The 16,473-nt window shown below is 43.2% G+C and overlaps 1 protein-coding gene across 1 annotated transcript in view; it reads left to right on the plus strand.

Annotated features, from left to right (window-relative positions):
* AQP9 (aquaporin 9) overlaps positions 1–15,866 on the plus strand; it is a 42,763-nt gene extending 26,897 nt beyond the window's left edge. Inside the window, exons 3-6 of the mRNA XM_003784379.3 lie at positions 1,523–1,660; positions 2,764–2,882; positions 8,754–8,971; positions 13,942–15,866. Of these exons, the coding sequence (XP_003784427.1) occupies positions 1,523–1,660; positions 2,764–2,882; positions 8,754–8,971; positions 13,942–14,116 (650 nt within the window). The 3' untranslated portion in view covers positions 14,117–15,866. The remainder of the gene's footprint in view (positions 1–1,522; positions 1,661–2,763; positions 2,883–8,753; positions 8,972–13,941) is intronic.
* Positions 15,867–16,473: the final 607 nt, after the last annotated feature.

The following is a 16,473-nucleotide window of genomic DNA, read 5'->3' on the forward strand; positions in this document are numbered from 1 at the left end:
TCTTTCCCCTAGTAAGTTGTCCTGCTGCTGAGCTCCAGGAGTGTAGCTGTCTTAGATTTAAAAGTCAAACAGAGCAGCAGAAGTAACTCATCTGTGTTTTAATCCATTGGCATTTTCTTGTTCACAATGTGTGCCAGGGACACTTGTATGTTAGCAGGCAACTGGAACACCCACTGGCCTTGCCCCTGCTGGAAGACCACTATGGCTCAGAGACTCAGGAAAAGCAGAGCTCTCTCTGCAGGTGGAGACAGGGGCTTCTGGAAACAAGCTCATCTGTTGGTTCTGCAGAGAGTTAAATGGTGCAGATCATCCTCATCCTCCCCACTGTCATCTGCTCACTTATGTTTACAGCTGTGGCCACACCTGAAACTCCATATTCCAATATGGTGACTCCGATTCTCCCACCGCACAAAACTTTATCTGTATTCCTTAAATGAACATCCCTTTTCTCTAGAAAGAGAGCTGATATGCTCAAATGATTTTTTAAATTCTTTAGTTTTTTCCTGCCCACTGCAGCATGGATACCTTTAAAATGTGAAGAAGGCCGGGAAGTGGTATAACATACAACATGGCTCCAGAGTTCAAAGGAACCTGGATTTGAATCATGGTTCTACCACTCACTGTCTGTGTGGCCTTGAGAAAGTTACTTCTGTGCCTTCGATTTCCTACCTGCTAACTGGGGGAGTACCCTTATCATTGGGTTCTTAAGAGGATCAAATGCATAGCAGACCCCGATGACAGTGTTTGGCAAAGGGTCCAATGATGCATTTGCTGTTGTAACTAGCAAAGCCAGCTGGGCATGTTAGCAACTGCCATGGTGCAGGCCCTCCACCTGACCTCATAACTAGATGTGAATCCAGCAGGCTGATTTCTCTGGCTGTGGTGCAGACTGCATAAGGGATGTGCTTCTCCCTTTCTGTGTGAGCAAAACTCATTGTTTACGCAGAAGGACTGGGGAGACTCCACTCAAACACTGTGACCACCCCTCACCTCCGGGAAAGCCCCAGCCCAGAAACCAAGGATCCTTTCCTCTTAACAAAACATCTTTTTTTATTCCTGAGATTGTTTTTATATCCTCTGGGCATGGACTGAGAAATTGCTAGACACATATTTAAATCTTATATGTTGTATAAGCATGGTGACTTTTTAAGAAAACACTGAAGTTAATGGTGACATCAGTCTGGGGTTATTGCTTTATAGAGATAAAACCCCATTAAAAATGGGCCACAGAAGTGCGTCAGATTTCTTTCTATATCTGACTCTGTTTTCATAAAGACGAACATTTGAAACAGTCTCTAAGGACGTCCTGAGGAGTATTTGCCCTCCCTTCCTCACCCTTCAACGTGAGCGGTCTCTCTCTCTCTCACACACACACAAACACAGACACACACGCTCACACACCACCCCTCTTTCTCCTCACACCATTCTCTACCTAGAAGACTGAGTTCTCCCCGAGGTCACCAGAGAAGACTGCTCCTTCCCAGCCTGCCCCCTGACATCTCTCATCACCTCTCTCTTGCAGGAGGCCACATCAATCCCGCCGTGTCTTTTGCGATGTGTCTCTTTGGAAGGATGAAATGGTTCAAATTCCCATTTTATGTGGGAAGTCAGTTCTTGGGAGCCTTTGTGGGGGCTGCGACCCTCTTTGGCATTTACTATGGTGAGTAGAGCCACGGAGTGTAGTGGTTCGGAAGAGCTGGGCATGATTGGAAAGTCAGAATTACTTCTCAGGAAGAGGTAAGGCAAAGCGAGAATGAGAAGTGTTCTGCAATTGACAGCACATTTTGAACTTAAGAAATGAGACCAACATTATCAGTGGAGCAAACTCATGGAGCCTCTTAATGAAAATGTTCATATCTTAAACGGGGGGGCAGAACCTAAAGGGAGCCAATCTTTAAGCCCAACTAGCATGGCAATGTGAACATGTGCAGAATAAGCAGTGGAGCTGTGGCTTCCCCCCAGCTTTCTCTCCCTGGGCTGGGAAAGGAGGTGTTGACTGGGGGGGAAGGGTATGGCCAGTAAGTATTTAGAGAAGGAATCTGGGGAGCTGTTTTTGAAGGCGGGGTCACGGCAGAGACACGGGCTGGGTGGGGTGTCACTGCCTTCCTATCAAATAGTCAGAGCATCTGTTCTGCAATAGTCCTCTCTCAAACTGAAGACCTGAAGGACTAGAATTTATGAACCAACCAAGAGAAATAAGTTGTGAACAAACGACTCCCCCTACAGAGGGTCTCTCTGAGAATTAGAATCTAAAATGACTAAAGTAGAATTGAAGACCTTGAGGCAAGAACAGCCTGGGGCTGGTGCTGTGTGGATAGCTCCCATCCTCTTGGCCATAGGATGTCTTCACTATACTGTGAAATCCTTAAATTCTGGAGTGGGATTAGGGGTTCCTGGGAACCCTCTGGGAATTACGCATTCTGCCTCCAGCAAATCCAAACCCCACTTCAGCTTTACATTGATCTTGAAAAGTCTAAGAATTCCCCCAAAAAGAAGATTGGCTCCTTAAGGCTCCACTGGCTAAAGATTTGGTCCAAGTCTGGTTGGCCATCCAGGACAGCTAAGAGCTTTCTAGAAAACTTTTGACCTGCCATCCTGGGATTTCCCCGGGCAGTTCTAATACTACCAAACTATGAAGTGGAGAGAGACAAGCAGCAAGGATCTTGCAAGCTCAGCCGGAGTGTTTGACTGCAGTTGTTTAGCATAAGCTTCCCTCAACCTTTCCCAGAGATTGCTAACGCACCAGGGCTCTATTTTCCATAGATGGAATTATGTCCTTTGCTGGAGGAAAATTGCTCATCACAGGAGAAAATGCAACAGCGCACATTTTCGCAACATACCCAGCTCCATATCTATCTCTGGTGAATGCATTTGCAGACCAAGTAAGTGCAGATTTAAAAATACGTAACTTTGGTGAAAAGACATGTTACAATAAGGGGACTGCATAAGAACGTTAGAGGCTTATCAGAAAGGAGAGGTTGTATTTCCAGAGGCAGAGCTTGTTGGGCATAACCCAAGCTTTCTTTTTCTTTTCTTTTCTTTTTTTTTTTTTGCAGTTTTTGGCTGGGGCTGGGTTTGAACCCACCACCTCTGGCATATGGGGCCAGCACTCTACTCCTTTGAGCCACAGGCACCACCCCAACCCAAGTTTTCTTGACAATTTTTTGCTTTTGCAGAAGTTAATACCACTAGGAGAGTTTTGTGCTCTCTCTTTAATACATACACTTGTTTCACATCAATGAAGGCCCAGAAAAAGAGTAGATGACTGGACATTTCAACCTGTGTAGAGGAAAGTGGGATCCACTTCACTGCAGTTATCTCTTTTGAGCCCAGGTTATAAGTATAGAGGCCACAAAAGAACACATTCCTATCTCATGTCAAGAACTGGGAAAGGGTAATATTTGAGCTTGGGCTACTATGGATCCTCTCTGTCTCACCATGTGCAAAGGTTTATCCAAATCCTCAAGGTAACTAAGAGGATCTCTGCCTTATTGACATCTGAACAAGTTTCTGACATGCAAGCCATCTGTGGTATAGCCAAGAGCACACCTGTTCTGACCAGTTTCAGGATCAGCATTATCAACACAAAAGACTATTTCTCCCTTACTAGGTCCCAAGTAGCCTTCTGGTCATCTTGGTCAGGGTAGTGGAAGGAGGAAAGGAAGGAGAGTAAAGAGGGAAGTAAAGACATCTTTTCCAGTATCTCTAAGTGCTTCTGTTACGATCGGGACTTACACAGTGCCACAGATCAGAGTGAGCATGTGTGTAAAATGGATCCTCCAAACCATGCCTACCTCCATTCCATGGATGGATGAAAACTGTGCCGTCCATATTATCTGCCTTTTTGCTTTCTACTTTGACCAATAGCTCAAACAGGGAGCAAGTATTTATTGAGAACTCAGTATGTGCTTGGCTCCTATGTCTGGAAGGTGAGGAACTGACAAGTCAGTCTGAGCTCGCAGGGATCCAAGATTCAGAGTTTGAGTATCCAAATTAAAATAACTACACTGCCCTTAATTCTCTGTATGGCTTCAACATATTACTGAAATTTTGGGGTCTCAAATTTTTCACTTGTAAAATGGGGATAATATTAGCTCACTTACAATGATAAAAAGAACTATATGAGGAAAATATATCATAACCAGTATCTGTCTAGAAATTTAGAATCTGCCTGAGGAGCACAATTATCACATAGGAACAATGTAAAATAGACGTAATTAGAGAAAAAATTGACTATAGAAGTCCATTAGTCATTTGAATCAGAGGTCTTAGAAGAGTTAGGACAATAGGAAAAGTTTCAGTGGGAAAGATACAGAGAGATGTGGCTGCCAGAAAAAGAAATGTCATCACAAGCTGCAATAATAAAGTACAGTATTCAAAGGAAATAGCTGAGGATCTTACCTCTCTACCAGGAGGGTTAGACTAATTTCTAGGAGTGTTACACTTACCGGGGGTTACGCTGTCGGAAGAGAATAACCCCCAAATGATGTCACTCAAAAAAATGAGTGTCAAATAGGGATATTTGGGGAGGAGGAATGGATGTGATGAGATATGATAGTAGCTTTTTAAGATTTGAAGGTCAAGTGGAAAAGAGAACAGGATTGACGTGTGTACCTCTGACCCCCATGGAAATTTGGTGGGTCAATAATAGGTATTCAAAATATATTAAATGAATGAAATTATGGGGTAATAAAATTTCATTCAATTAAAGGAAGACTTTTCTAGAAATCAAGGCTTAAACCACCTACAAGATCCTTTTCAGTTTGAGACTGGATCAGCCGGACGGAAATGGGAGTTTTCCAACTAGGGAAAATTGGAGTTATCTGAAGGAAGATGTTGCATAATCCTGGAACAGCAACACAGAAAAAGCTGTGAGGAGGAAAGTGTGGAGGGAGGGGGAGAAGTCACTGAAGGCAAGCTGCCAGGGGTCCCTGCTTCTCTGGGCATATTAAGACCAATAGGTACAGGCTGGGCTTGGTGGCTCATGGCTGTAATCTTAGCACTTTGGGAGGAAGAGCTGGGTGGACTGCCTGAGCTCACGAGTTTGAGACTAGCCTGAGGAAGAGCGAGACCCCCATCTCTAAAAAAAAAGTAGCTGGGCACTGTGGCAGGAGCTTGTAGTCCAGCTATTCAGGAGGCTTAGGCAAGAGAATCACTTGAGCCTGAGAGTTTGAGGTTGCTGTGAACGATGACGCTACAGCACTCTACCCAGGGCAACAAAGTGGGACTTTGTCTCAAAAATAAATAAGTAAATAAATAAAAGACCAGTAGATGCACCTGGTGTTTTTTTTCTAGCTTCAATGTGCCGGGAGTCTATTCTCTCAGGCAGGTCAGGAAGGACCCAGGGTGGGACCTGCTAAGCAGAAAGTGTCCATGCAGACCTCAAGCGACCAGCTGGGGATTGGCTGAGGCACCAATGGATGCCTTGGAATGGACTGGAGGAGTAAGTCAGAGTCTCTTAGAAACTATTCCATTCAGTTCAGGCCGAATGTATCTTATAATGAAAAAATTAGGAATGGAGTGGAGTGGAGAGCTGGTAAAGGACCTGTGGACATGTCTCCTGTGAATTCAGGTCATTTCCATTGGAGGCAAGAAAGAAAAAATGCCAACCTTCTCAAACCTGGACTTGAACTGAAAGGAACTCTGTCCTTGTTCCTTGTGGTTTGGTCCCACAGCCACCTCCCTGCACTCTCCGGCTGTTCTGAGAAACTGAGGAGCACAGTGAAGCCTCTTGCCCCTAGATTTCACCCCAGAGACAGCCCCTCTCCAGAGTCCCAGGGCAACACTCCCCCGCTTCCCGCAGACACGCTGCCCTACCCCTTCTGAGAGTTGGCAGGATGCAGAGGCCCTGACACAAGGCCACCCCAGGGCAGGAGAATGGTGGCAGAGCCTTCCCCTAAATCCCGCAGTGTGCTGGGAGACCCAGCCCCAGACCTGCCTCTTGCCCTGAGTTTGCTCTTGTGCTAGTTACGCAGAACTTTCTTCAGATTCAAATTAGGGCTTGTGATAAATGGCATCAAAAATGCCTGACTGATATACCAGGGCAATAAAATCCCTGGCATGTATTGGGTGGTGAACAGATGATAATTCTTCTGCCTTGCCCAACCCTCTTTCCCCTCCTTCTACTCTTGTTCTCCTACTGGGATCTTATAGAATTTCGCATATTCTCCCAATTTCCATCATCAAGATGGAAAGTGTCTTGTCACAAGGAAATTGCTTGATATCCAGTCCTCACTCAAGGTTCCCCATGTCTCGCCTAATGTAGATTCACATACTCCCTGCTAAGCTTTCTTTATTGTGTCCTTATCTCTGAATGAGCTGCCAGCTTCTCTGAAGACCATGGTTGGTAAGCCAGTTATTCTATACAGCCAGGTAGACGAAACCAATACCAGAAAACGCTGGTGCTCCAACCATTAGCAATCCCTGAAGGCCTTCTATTCCTTAGGCTTTGGGGCAGTACAGCAAATTGCCCATTATCATTCAGTCAATGTCCAACAAAGCTGTTGGCTATCGTATTTTGAGGTCATCTTACATAAAGATTACTAAATTGTTTTATTGTTGAAACACATTTCTTAGTTAATAGCCAATCATTCATTCACTCAGTAAATATTTATTGAGCACCTACAGAGCCAAGTACAAGTTCTATGCTGTTTCTTTTTTAAGAAGTTCAGGGTCTGAAGTGCAATCTGACAAGTAATTAGGTCATTCTTTTCCAGGGTGACAAGGGCAGTGATGGGCATAAAGTCAGAATGCCATGGAACCCCAGAGGTGGGAACGTCTACTCTGCCCAAGAGGCTTGGGCAAAACTTTTCAGAGAAGGGCACTCTTAGGAGAACATGCATCTTTGAATACGAATTCTTTTAATGTTATTATTTTGCAAAGTAGATGAAATCTTGACAAGTTTAAGCTTTAAAATTAGTTGCCTAATTCCCAGCCTGATTCTTACAAGCTCTATGTCCTTGGGCAAATGTCTCGACCACTTTCTACCCAAGTTTCCTCATCTATAAATGGAAAAAAATAACAGGATTCACATAAAAAGGAGATCATGAGGTTGTAATAAGGTAAAGGATATGAAGTACTTGGCACACAATAAGTGTTCTAAATAAAAGCTACCATTTAGCTGTTAAAGTAAAACCATAGTTCAGAAAGTTTAGAAAACAGAAAGCAGGGGAAATACCAGGTAAAACCCACCAACTCCAAATACCGGTTATGATTTTTAATATGTTCTCTTATAATTTTTCTTATATGTACAGTTTTAAATACAGTCACACTTCCCTATCCATAGGTTCCACAAAATATATTGATAGATTCAACAAAGTATGGATCCAAAATACTTTTTAAAAAATTGCATCTCAGCTGGGCACCTGTAGCTCAAGCAGCTAGGATGCCAGCCACATACACCAAAGCTGGCAGGTTCAAATCCAGCCTGGGCCTGCCAAACAACAACGACAACCACAACCAAAAAACAGCCGGGTGTTGTGGCAGGTGCCTGTAGTCCCAGCTACTTGGGAGGCTGAAGCAAGAGAATCCCTTAAGTCCAAGAGTTTGAGGTTGCTATGAGCTGTGACGCCACAGCACTCTAGGGCGACAGCTGGAGACTCCATCTCAAAAAAAAAAAAATTTGCATCTGTACTGAACACACTTTTTTCTCATAAATATTCTCAAAACAATATGGTATAACAACTATTTACCTAGCATTTGCATTGCATTAGGTATTATAAACAATCTACAGTAATCTAAAGCATGGGGGAGATATGTGTAGGTTACATGCAAATACTGTGCTTATATCAGAGACTTGAGCATCTATGGAGTTAGGTAACTGCAATAGGGCATGGAACCAATCTTCCATGGATGCTGAGGCACAACTGTATAAAACGTAATGCCTGTCCAATTTTATTTTTTTTCCACTTAATATCATGAGCATTTTTAATGTTACTACATAGCCGTTGCATTTCTAGTTTTTAATGGCTACATAATAAACTCCCAAATGGACGTTTCACAATCCAGTTAGCTCTTTCCGTGTTGATGTGTGCTTAGGTAGATTCCAGTTTCTCAGTACCATAAAGAATGCTAGAGTAAACATACTTGTTTTATGATTTTTTTCCACGTTGTAGATTATTTCCGTGGTACGATTCTCAAATATCTAACAGCATCAAATTGTATGAATACATTTGTGCTTTGAATTACCTGTTGCTAAATCATTGCTGAATTTCCTTTCAAAAGTGTGGTATAAGAAAAACCTGAAAGAACTGGTATTCTTCTCCTAATATTGGGTACTGTTTGCCTTTATTTCTTACAAATTGGTTTTTCCCACTTGTTTCCTAATTCTGTTGTCCTTTTATGAATTTTCTGTTCGTTTCCTTTGCACATTCTTCTACTGATGTCTCACTGATCGTTTTTCTCACTGATTTGAACAAGCCCTTCATTCATTTGTATAGCCTGCAGCTTGCCTTTCTCCTTAGCTGAGCGGTAGCTCAGCAGGACAGTGTGGCTGTTAAGCTCGCAGCTGTCTGTGGATTCCAACCTGTCATTTAATAAGCGTGTGACCTTGGGCAGGTAACTAATCTGTAAGTGAGAATCATATTAGCATCTATGGCAGGATTGCTGTAGAAGGAAGAGAGCACAGGGTAACTCACTCGGTTATAGCATTAATAACAATAACAAGGTTTATTTTTACTAAGAAGGGTGAATTTCGAGGTGGGCCAGTGGGCAGAGCACAGGCTCAACTCCTTGCACGTTTTCTTTCGCTCCAGGTACTGGCCACCACCTTCCTCCTCATAGTCGTCTTTGCCATTTTTGACTCCAGAAACGTGGGGGTCCCCCAAAGCCTACAGCCTATTGTCATTGGCCTCCTGATTGTTGTCATTGCTTCCTCTTTGGGACTGAACAGTGGCTGTGCCATGAACCCAGCTCGAGACCTGAGTCCCAGACTTTTCACAGCCTTAGCAGGATGGGGGTTTGAGGTTTTCACGTAAGTAACAAGGATGGGGAGGAGAGGGACAGATTCAGGCCATGCCTTATCGAGAAGCGTTGTGCAGGCCATGCCTTATTGAGAAGCACTGTGCTTGGACTTGGAGATCCACACAAGTTCACAGGAGACATGAAGGTTAAGTACATACTCACTGGTGTTTTGTGGCATGATGTATGTGTATGTGCGTGTGAAAGAGAGTCAGGCTCTAGGTAAATTCAACAGAAATAGTTCTGGGTCTGTCCTGTATTATAATAATAATAATAATTTTACATGAACATTTTGACTGTATAAACTTCTCTACATATTCACTGTGTGACCACACTGGGACTAGAATTTACATCTTCTGATACTACTTCTCGTGAGCCCTGCTCCCTAGGCTGAATTCACTCAGCAGAGTTGTGTTGAGTATTATCTACGCTGTGTCACTGTGCTAGGCATCGACCTTTCAAAATCAGCAAAGACATTCTCCTTGAGCAATTTAGTAATTTCTCTGGCAACCCCTAAAAGTGCTGAGGGCACACAGCTACGGGAGTGACTAACTCTGCCCGGGAAGTTGGGGAAGGCATGACTGAAGGAGTGAGAGCCGAGCTGGTTCTTGAGATCTGCGTAAGAAATCTCTGACAGGACCTCTCACTGGCGATTTGTGTGACCATGTGCATGTGAAATTCCTGACCAACTAGAGCCCCTGCCCATGAAATAGTAAGACCTCATGCTTTCGATTTCAGAATATGCTGAATTCCTCCCTGCTTTCTCCCCATAAAGTCACAGAGGCCCATCCCCACCCTCTTGAGATGCCTCTCTGTGGAAAAAGAACTCATTTTGGTTCATCAGGGAATAGGCTCTACCACGGAGAAAGGGACGTAGGGAAGACGTGAGCAAATCCTAGTCCACTGTGTGCTGCAGGAACAAAGCGCCTGAGTGTTCCCAAGTGCCAACCTAAACCTATAGCCACATTCACGTGGTGACTATTTCAGTGAGAGTTGAGGTTGCCTTTCCCCAGTGGACAACGAGCTGCTAAAGTGACGAATACCATTCAGATCACCATTGCAGGCAAAGAGTAAGATTGAAAGCCTCTGTGTGTCATAAGGACCTCGACAGCTTTTCCTGCTCTATCCACGGTGCCTACCTAGAACAGGGCCTGGCTCGTGGAAAGGCTCACTAAGAAGTAACTGAAGGAAAGCATGCACCAACGCTGTGGGCCAGATCCATCCCAGGAGGTGAAAGATACAGAGGGACTAGACTAGGAACAATCCCAGTTCTCGAGAAATAGATAACTCAATCAATTGTCTAGAATAGTGGTTCTCAACCAGAATGGACAGTTCCCCCCCAGGGACATTTGGCAATGCCTGGAGACGTTTTTGGTTGTCACAACGTGCAGTGGGAGGAGGGCATGCTGCTGGCATCTAGTGGAGAAAGGCACGGGAGCTCTAAGCTGACAGAGGACAGACACCCACAACAGAGATTTTTTCAGCCCAAAATGTTAATGGTGTTGTGATGGAGAAAGTGTTCTAGTCTGATCACAACTAGAACATGAAAAGGTGCTCAACTAGAAATGATCTCTTGTACCCTCCAACAGAGCATCAAAACATGCCCTAAAGATCTCCTTATTTCTATGGCCCAGAATTAGCCACGGGTTTCCCTGAATCCCACCTTCCAGAGCATCCCTCTTGGAGACCACACTCCCCCTCCAGCTCCACTTCAACCCTCTTTGGGGATTCATCCAAAGCTTGAAGAGCCATGGTGGTTCAAAAGCAGATGGAGATCTTGCCCGATCTCTCTCTCTCTGTTAAGTATGTCTTTTAGGAGCACCCAGGTGTGGGAGAGTGCTGGGATCACACAGCACCCGATGTCTCTCATTAGTGTCAGGGGCTCTTCCCTGCATGCGTTCATTGATTTATTTGCAGTTACCTGCTCTCTCCCTCAAAGCCCCCTGCTAAAGAGAATAAGACTCGGTTGCTGTCCTTCATTGTTTTGTTTATATTCTGCACAAGAGGTTAAGGTGGAAGCTCTCAAAGGCTGAAGCTGTCGATTGGAACTAATTAACTCCAGGTGATGAGAGCAGATATATAGCTCTAAATTTAGGAGTTAGGGGGATGGAAGTGGGAGCATTCTGTAGTATTGGGGTATGTTTAAATGAGAGACAGAGGGGACATGTCAGGCAGAGAGGACCCTGTATTCAAAGACCCAGGTTAAAATAGCAAGCAATCTAGTCTAGTTGGAAAAGTGCATGAAGAAGGGGCCGTTGCCATGTCAAAGGGGACCTGACTCCCTGAATGAACATTTGAGGTTTTTCTGCTCCCTAGTCTGTAGGTTTTAGGGAACAGCAAAGGATCTCGGTCAGAGGTTCAGCATGTTTGGAATGTCGATTTAGCAAAATTAATATGACATCACCATGTAAGATGGATTGAACTAGGAGAAAATGGAGAGGGGGTAGAAACCCCTTAGGAAAGAGCTGGACTTGGCTGGTAATTCTCAATCAAAAGTTCTCAAAAAAAACTTGGAGGGCTAATCGGCCTCCAAACTCTCCCGCGTATCCCATCCCTTCAGAATTCTCTATGCGAGGCAAATTCCTCAGTAGATACCGTGTACCTGAAGACTCAGATAAAACTGAGGCTACCTTATCCCCAAGCTCTCATTTGCCCCTGTGTGGCAGGCAGTGGAGGACAGTAGAGAGGAGGGTACCAGAGGGTCTGACAATAGTGTGAGCCGGCAGACCCTGGCTGCCTCTTGCTTTTCCCTCAAATATTAGGATGTTTTCTCATCAAAGTTCTCTTTACTAATTCATACTAGGGTGTTAATAGCTTAATGGGTGAAGGATCTCTGGAGAATTAGGAATTTTTAAAACATTTTATGCAAAGTAATGAATCCCTAGAGATGGTCCTTTAGATAAGTTACACAGACATGTTCCTGTCATCCCTCAAATTTTAGTGCGCAAGTGAGCACAGCCCAGTGTACATGTAGGACCAGGCCCGGCAGGTGACCACATCTGAGCCCTTCCATATGACTTGTGACCCTGACACAATGTGTCCAGCCTAGTAGAAAGAAGGAGGTCCAGCCAGTGAAAGGAAGACATGGATCCTGGCAGAGATCTATACAGGGAGATATTCTCCATAACAGGAAATGATGAACCAAATAAGGTGGATTACACTTGCTTCCTGTGCAAGTGAACCCTCAGAGAAGACTCCCAGTTCCTTAAAGCCATATGGGGAAAGCAACCACCCTCCATGTGCCTCTCAGAGCAAAGTCCATCTGTGGCTCACACCTGTAATCCTAGCACTCTGGGAGGCTGAGGCAGGCATATTTCTTGAGCTCAGGAGTTTAAGACCAGCCTGAGCAAGAAGGAGACCAGGTCTCTACCAGAAAAAAAAATAAATAGAAAAACTGAGACAAGAGGATCTCTTGAGCCCAGGAGTTTGAGATTGCTGTGAGTTGTGATGATGCCGTGGCACTCTAGCTGGGGTGATAGAGTGAGACTTTGTGGGAAGGAAGGAAGGAAGGAAGGAGGGAGGGAGGGAGGGTGGGTGGGAAGGAAGGAAAGAAAGAAAGAAATCCATCTGGATTCGAGGCCTGGGAAAAGGCACTGGCAGAGCAGCGGAGAGCAGTATCCTCATTCCCATGCAGTAAGAGTGACATCTGGTGGCTGCTGGACTCAGTCTCCGCGCTCTTCTGTCAAGCCTGCATTGCTAATCCAACACTTTGATGCTCCAGGTGGAAGGGATCACACAGATGGAGGAACTGGAGCTCACAGAGCACAGCGGTGACTTGCCCAAAGACCCAGGATTCTCGGACAGGGTTCTTGTTTTCCACTTAATTTCCTTTCTAACCAAAATCTGATATAAACATAATGATGATAAGAACAGCTATGAATCCTTCCAGAATCCAACTAGAACTCTGATGCCCTCACACTCATATGTGTGCTCCTATTTCCCACGCCTCCCCCACATGATCCTGAAGTTTTGTGTTTACCATTCCCCTGCTTTTAAAAAAGTAGTTTTATCATCAATTTATATGATATATATATGTATATATGCTTAAACAATATAGTCTAGAACAGTGTTTTTCAGCCTTTTTTATCTCATGGCACACTTGAACCTATAAACTTAAATTATGTTGATCAAAAAAAGAGAGAGAGAGAGAAAAGAAATATACATACTGCATTTTAAACTTGTTCAAAAGTAATTTAACTAATAATCTTTAAAATGTTTCATTGAGGCACGGCTGGTTGAAAAATCACTGCTGTAAAGTATTGTTTGCTCTTAAGCACTTGTAGTAATTTCTATGGAGTTGTTGAAATGAACTTCCTCTCTCCAAAAAAGATGGCAACAAGTCACAAAGATGCTTGGTTTCAACCAGAACTCCGCCTTTGCTGTCGTGTACTGACCCTGAGGATTTCTAGAAGAGAGAGAGAGTACCATGGCATGAAAGCCTTATCAGAAAGTTGACCTTTGACCTCACAATTTAAGTGCTGATTGAGATAATACTTAGTAGGTAATCCACGTATACACCTTAGATTTTTAAGTCATTCGTTCTTTGGCAAACAGTTTCTGATGGTTCCTTTTGATTGCCCTCAGAGGCAGTAATGTCCAGGAATCTCTTTTCCCTTCTTACTACTCAGGCCCCATTATTTCAGGGTGAGGGAAAGCCAATTCTTGAATAATTGACTGGAGCTTTCCCTAGGGAGCCTCAAGGTTGACAATGGACTAAGGCACTACATTTTCCAAAGGGAAAATAAATGATACATAATCTCCCACAAGTATTAGGAGAACAATGGAATAGATCATCTGAAATCAGGTATAGTGGAAAATCTAGGATGATGTTTGTCATGCTAAAGAGACTGCCCTTACACTTAGCTCTTGCTGAGTTCAAAGGGACCTGTGAACATGAGAAAGACTAGCTGATTAGTGAGTAACTGGACATTAATACCAGGGGGAAGGCCATGAAAGTAGCACTAATTTCTTGTTTGATTTCAGAGCGGGAAATAACTTCTGGTGGATTCCTGTAGTGGGTCCTTTGGTGGGTGCTGCTATTGGAGGCTTCATCTATGTTCTTCTCATTGAAATCCACCATCCAGACCCTGAACCAGAATTCAAGGCAGAACAATCTGAGGACAAACCAGAGAAATATGAACTCAGTGTTATCATGTAGTGGCACGCTCAGTTCTGGAAGCGTAATTGGTTTGATAGTTTCTTCAGAAGGCATGCCATCCAAGTTTCTGTGTTTTTGTAAGAATGAGGTGGAATCCACCCAATATTCTCTGCTAGCCACATGAGAAGTGAAGGTTTGGAAATACTGACCTCGTCTCTACAAGTTTCCCCCAGAATTGTACTGATTGTCCCCTGAAACAACTTTCTGTCTTGCCCTATTTATTTCATGCTTGATAAGAATTCTTCTTACTATGTGATCACTAATAACTTGGAACCTTGACCATGGCTGTATTTGGATGGTCTCAGGTGCATTATCTACTGTATGAAAGTGTCACTGAAAGCCTCTTCTTCAGTGTCTACAAAGATTACCTTCTGAGTATCAACCAAAATCTAAATTGAAATGATGGTTTCAGTCAACAAATCCATGAATTAGGGAGCTAACAGGTTAAGTCTCTAGTTATGTTGTGCTACTGTATTTGTATAAATACTTATATTTTCCAAACCTAGAATTGTAGGAAGCAACAGATCGCAGCTGAAAAGCACAAAGGAAGGACACTGTGGCATCCAGAAACCTCAGGAGACAAAGATAAATTTGGGAAACCAAATGGAATTTTTTAATGGAAACCATTTACCAGATTAATCTCTTGCTCTTCTGTATTTTAGAGGGCACCAATTAATTTCCTGATCTTTAGTATATAATAACCTAAAATACAATTGTAACCCCCAGTCATGAAAAATATATCACTCTGTCTTTTCAGCTCAAATTTATTTTCTTAATTGCCCACTTGAGAGCAGACATTTGACAAGTTATGTCAATGGCTTCACTCATCCATTACTCTACACATGGCCTAGATACCAAAACTGAAAGCCATTGCATCCTGGTCTAGCAGAATCTTTACAGTGGAAGGTCTCTGGAAGGATAATATTACCTTTGGGGGCTATACAATTCACAAAGCACTTTCATACATATTATCTAATTTAATCTTTACAGTGACTGCCTAGAGTGAATACCTTACTATCTGTCTTATAGACAAAGAAACAAAATCTCAGGGAAGTTGAGATTCCCAAGATCAAATGGGAAGTTGAACATTGTATGATGCCTCCCTCTGCCTTTCAAAGATCAATAACTGGCTAAGAATCTTGCCAACCTTTTCTGGCTCTCCAGAAGAAGTGGCATTGGCAACTTCCAGAACATATATTCTTTCTGGATATAATGCTCCTGGATCTTAAGAGAAGACTCTCATTGTCTGGGTTTATTCCCTGCTGCTACTGAGGCACTAATGAAGGAAAGAGGTAACATCTGATCATAGCTTTCATTTGCTAAAAAGCATTGTCAGAAAACCTTCCTTCCTAAGCCACCCTTGGTCTTGCTAAGTCTTAATGTTCCTTCCCAGTCAATCCCAAACATTCCATTCCTAAGAAGGGAATTTCTTCTTCCTTAGTCTCTTCCTTGTGAAGTTCTTTAATTGAGTTACTTTTGACAAAAGGGCCTTCTGAATCACAAGCGAAGCACCATGGGAACTTCTTTATATCTAGGCATGAACCATCAGTCAAATGTTAAAAAGCCCAGCATTCCCAAAGGCATCAATCCAGTTCCCAACTGCTGTGTAATCACAATGAAACAACAAAACACAAATGTGAAATGTTTCTAATGGCCCGTATTTTACAATCTACAGATATATGGCATTATTTTCTTGCTCTGAAGCTACCTAGATATTTCTTATTTGAAATAAAATTGTTGAGTCATTCTTGGTTTGTTTGTTTCATTTATAAGTGTTAAGATTACCCTATGAGTGCCTGGATTTAAATCTATAATCCTATCATCCTAGGGAAGCAGGAGGATTTCTTAAGGCCAGGAACTTGAGACAAAACCAGGCAACATAGCAAAACCTTCCCCTCCACAACCTACAAAAAATAAAACAAAAAACTTATCCAGGCATGGTGACATGTGCTTGTAGTCCCAGCTGCTTGAGAGGCTATGGTAGGGGGATCACTTGAGCCCAGGAGTTCAAGGCTACAGCTATAATTAGGCTACTGCATTCCAGCCTGGGCAACAACATAGCAAATAGACAGACCCTGTTTTTTCAAATGAAAAAAAAAATGTTTTTTGAAACAAAAAAGATCGCTAAGTATACTTAGTTCAGAGATTGTCTGTAAGGTCTATAAATTTGAATTTCCTGGAGAAGCGTTCAGAAAATACTATGCCCAGTTGGTCCTTTATAACAATCTCAGATGATTCCAATATTCAGTAAGGGATGAGAACACAGACATGGTCAAATAGCTCGGGTCTAAGGATTTTGGGGGAGCATGTCTAGTGGTGGCCTGGTAACTCATGGTAGGATGCCCAGAGTCTTGGGA

Source organism: Otolemur garnettii, unplaced genomic scaffold (assembly GCF_000181295.1).
Source record: "Otolemur garnettii isolate 467f Iridium unplaced genomic scaffold, OtoGar3 scaffold00011, whole genome shotgun sequence".
Classification (NCBI taxonomy): domain Eukaryota; kingdom Metazoa; phylum Chordata; class Mammalia; order Primates; family Galagidae; genus Otolemur; species Otolemur garnettii.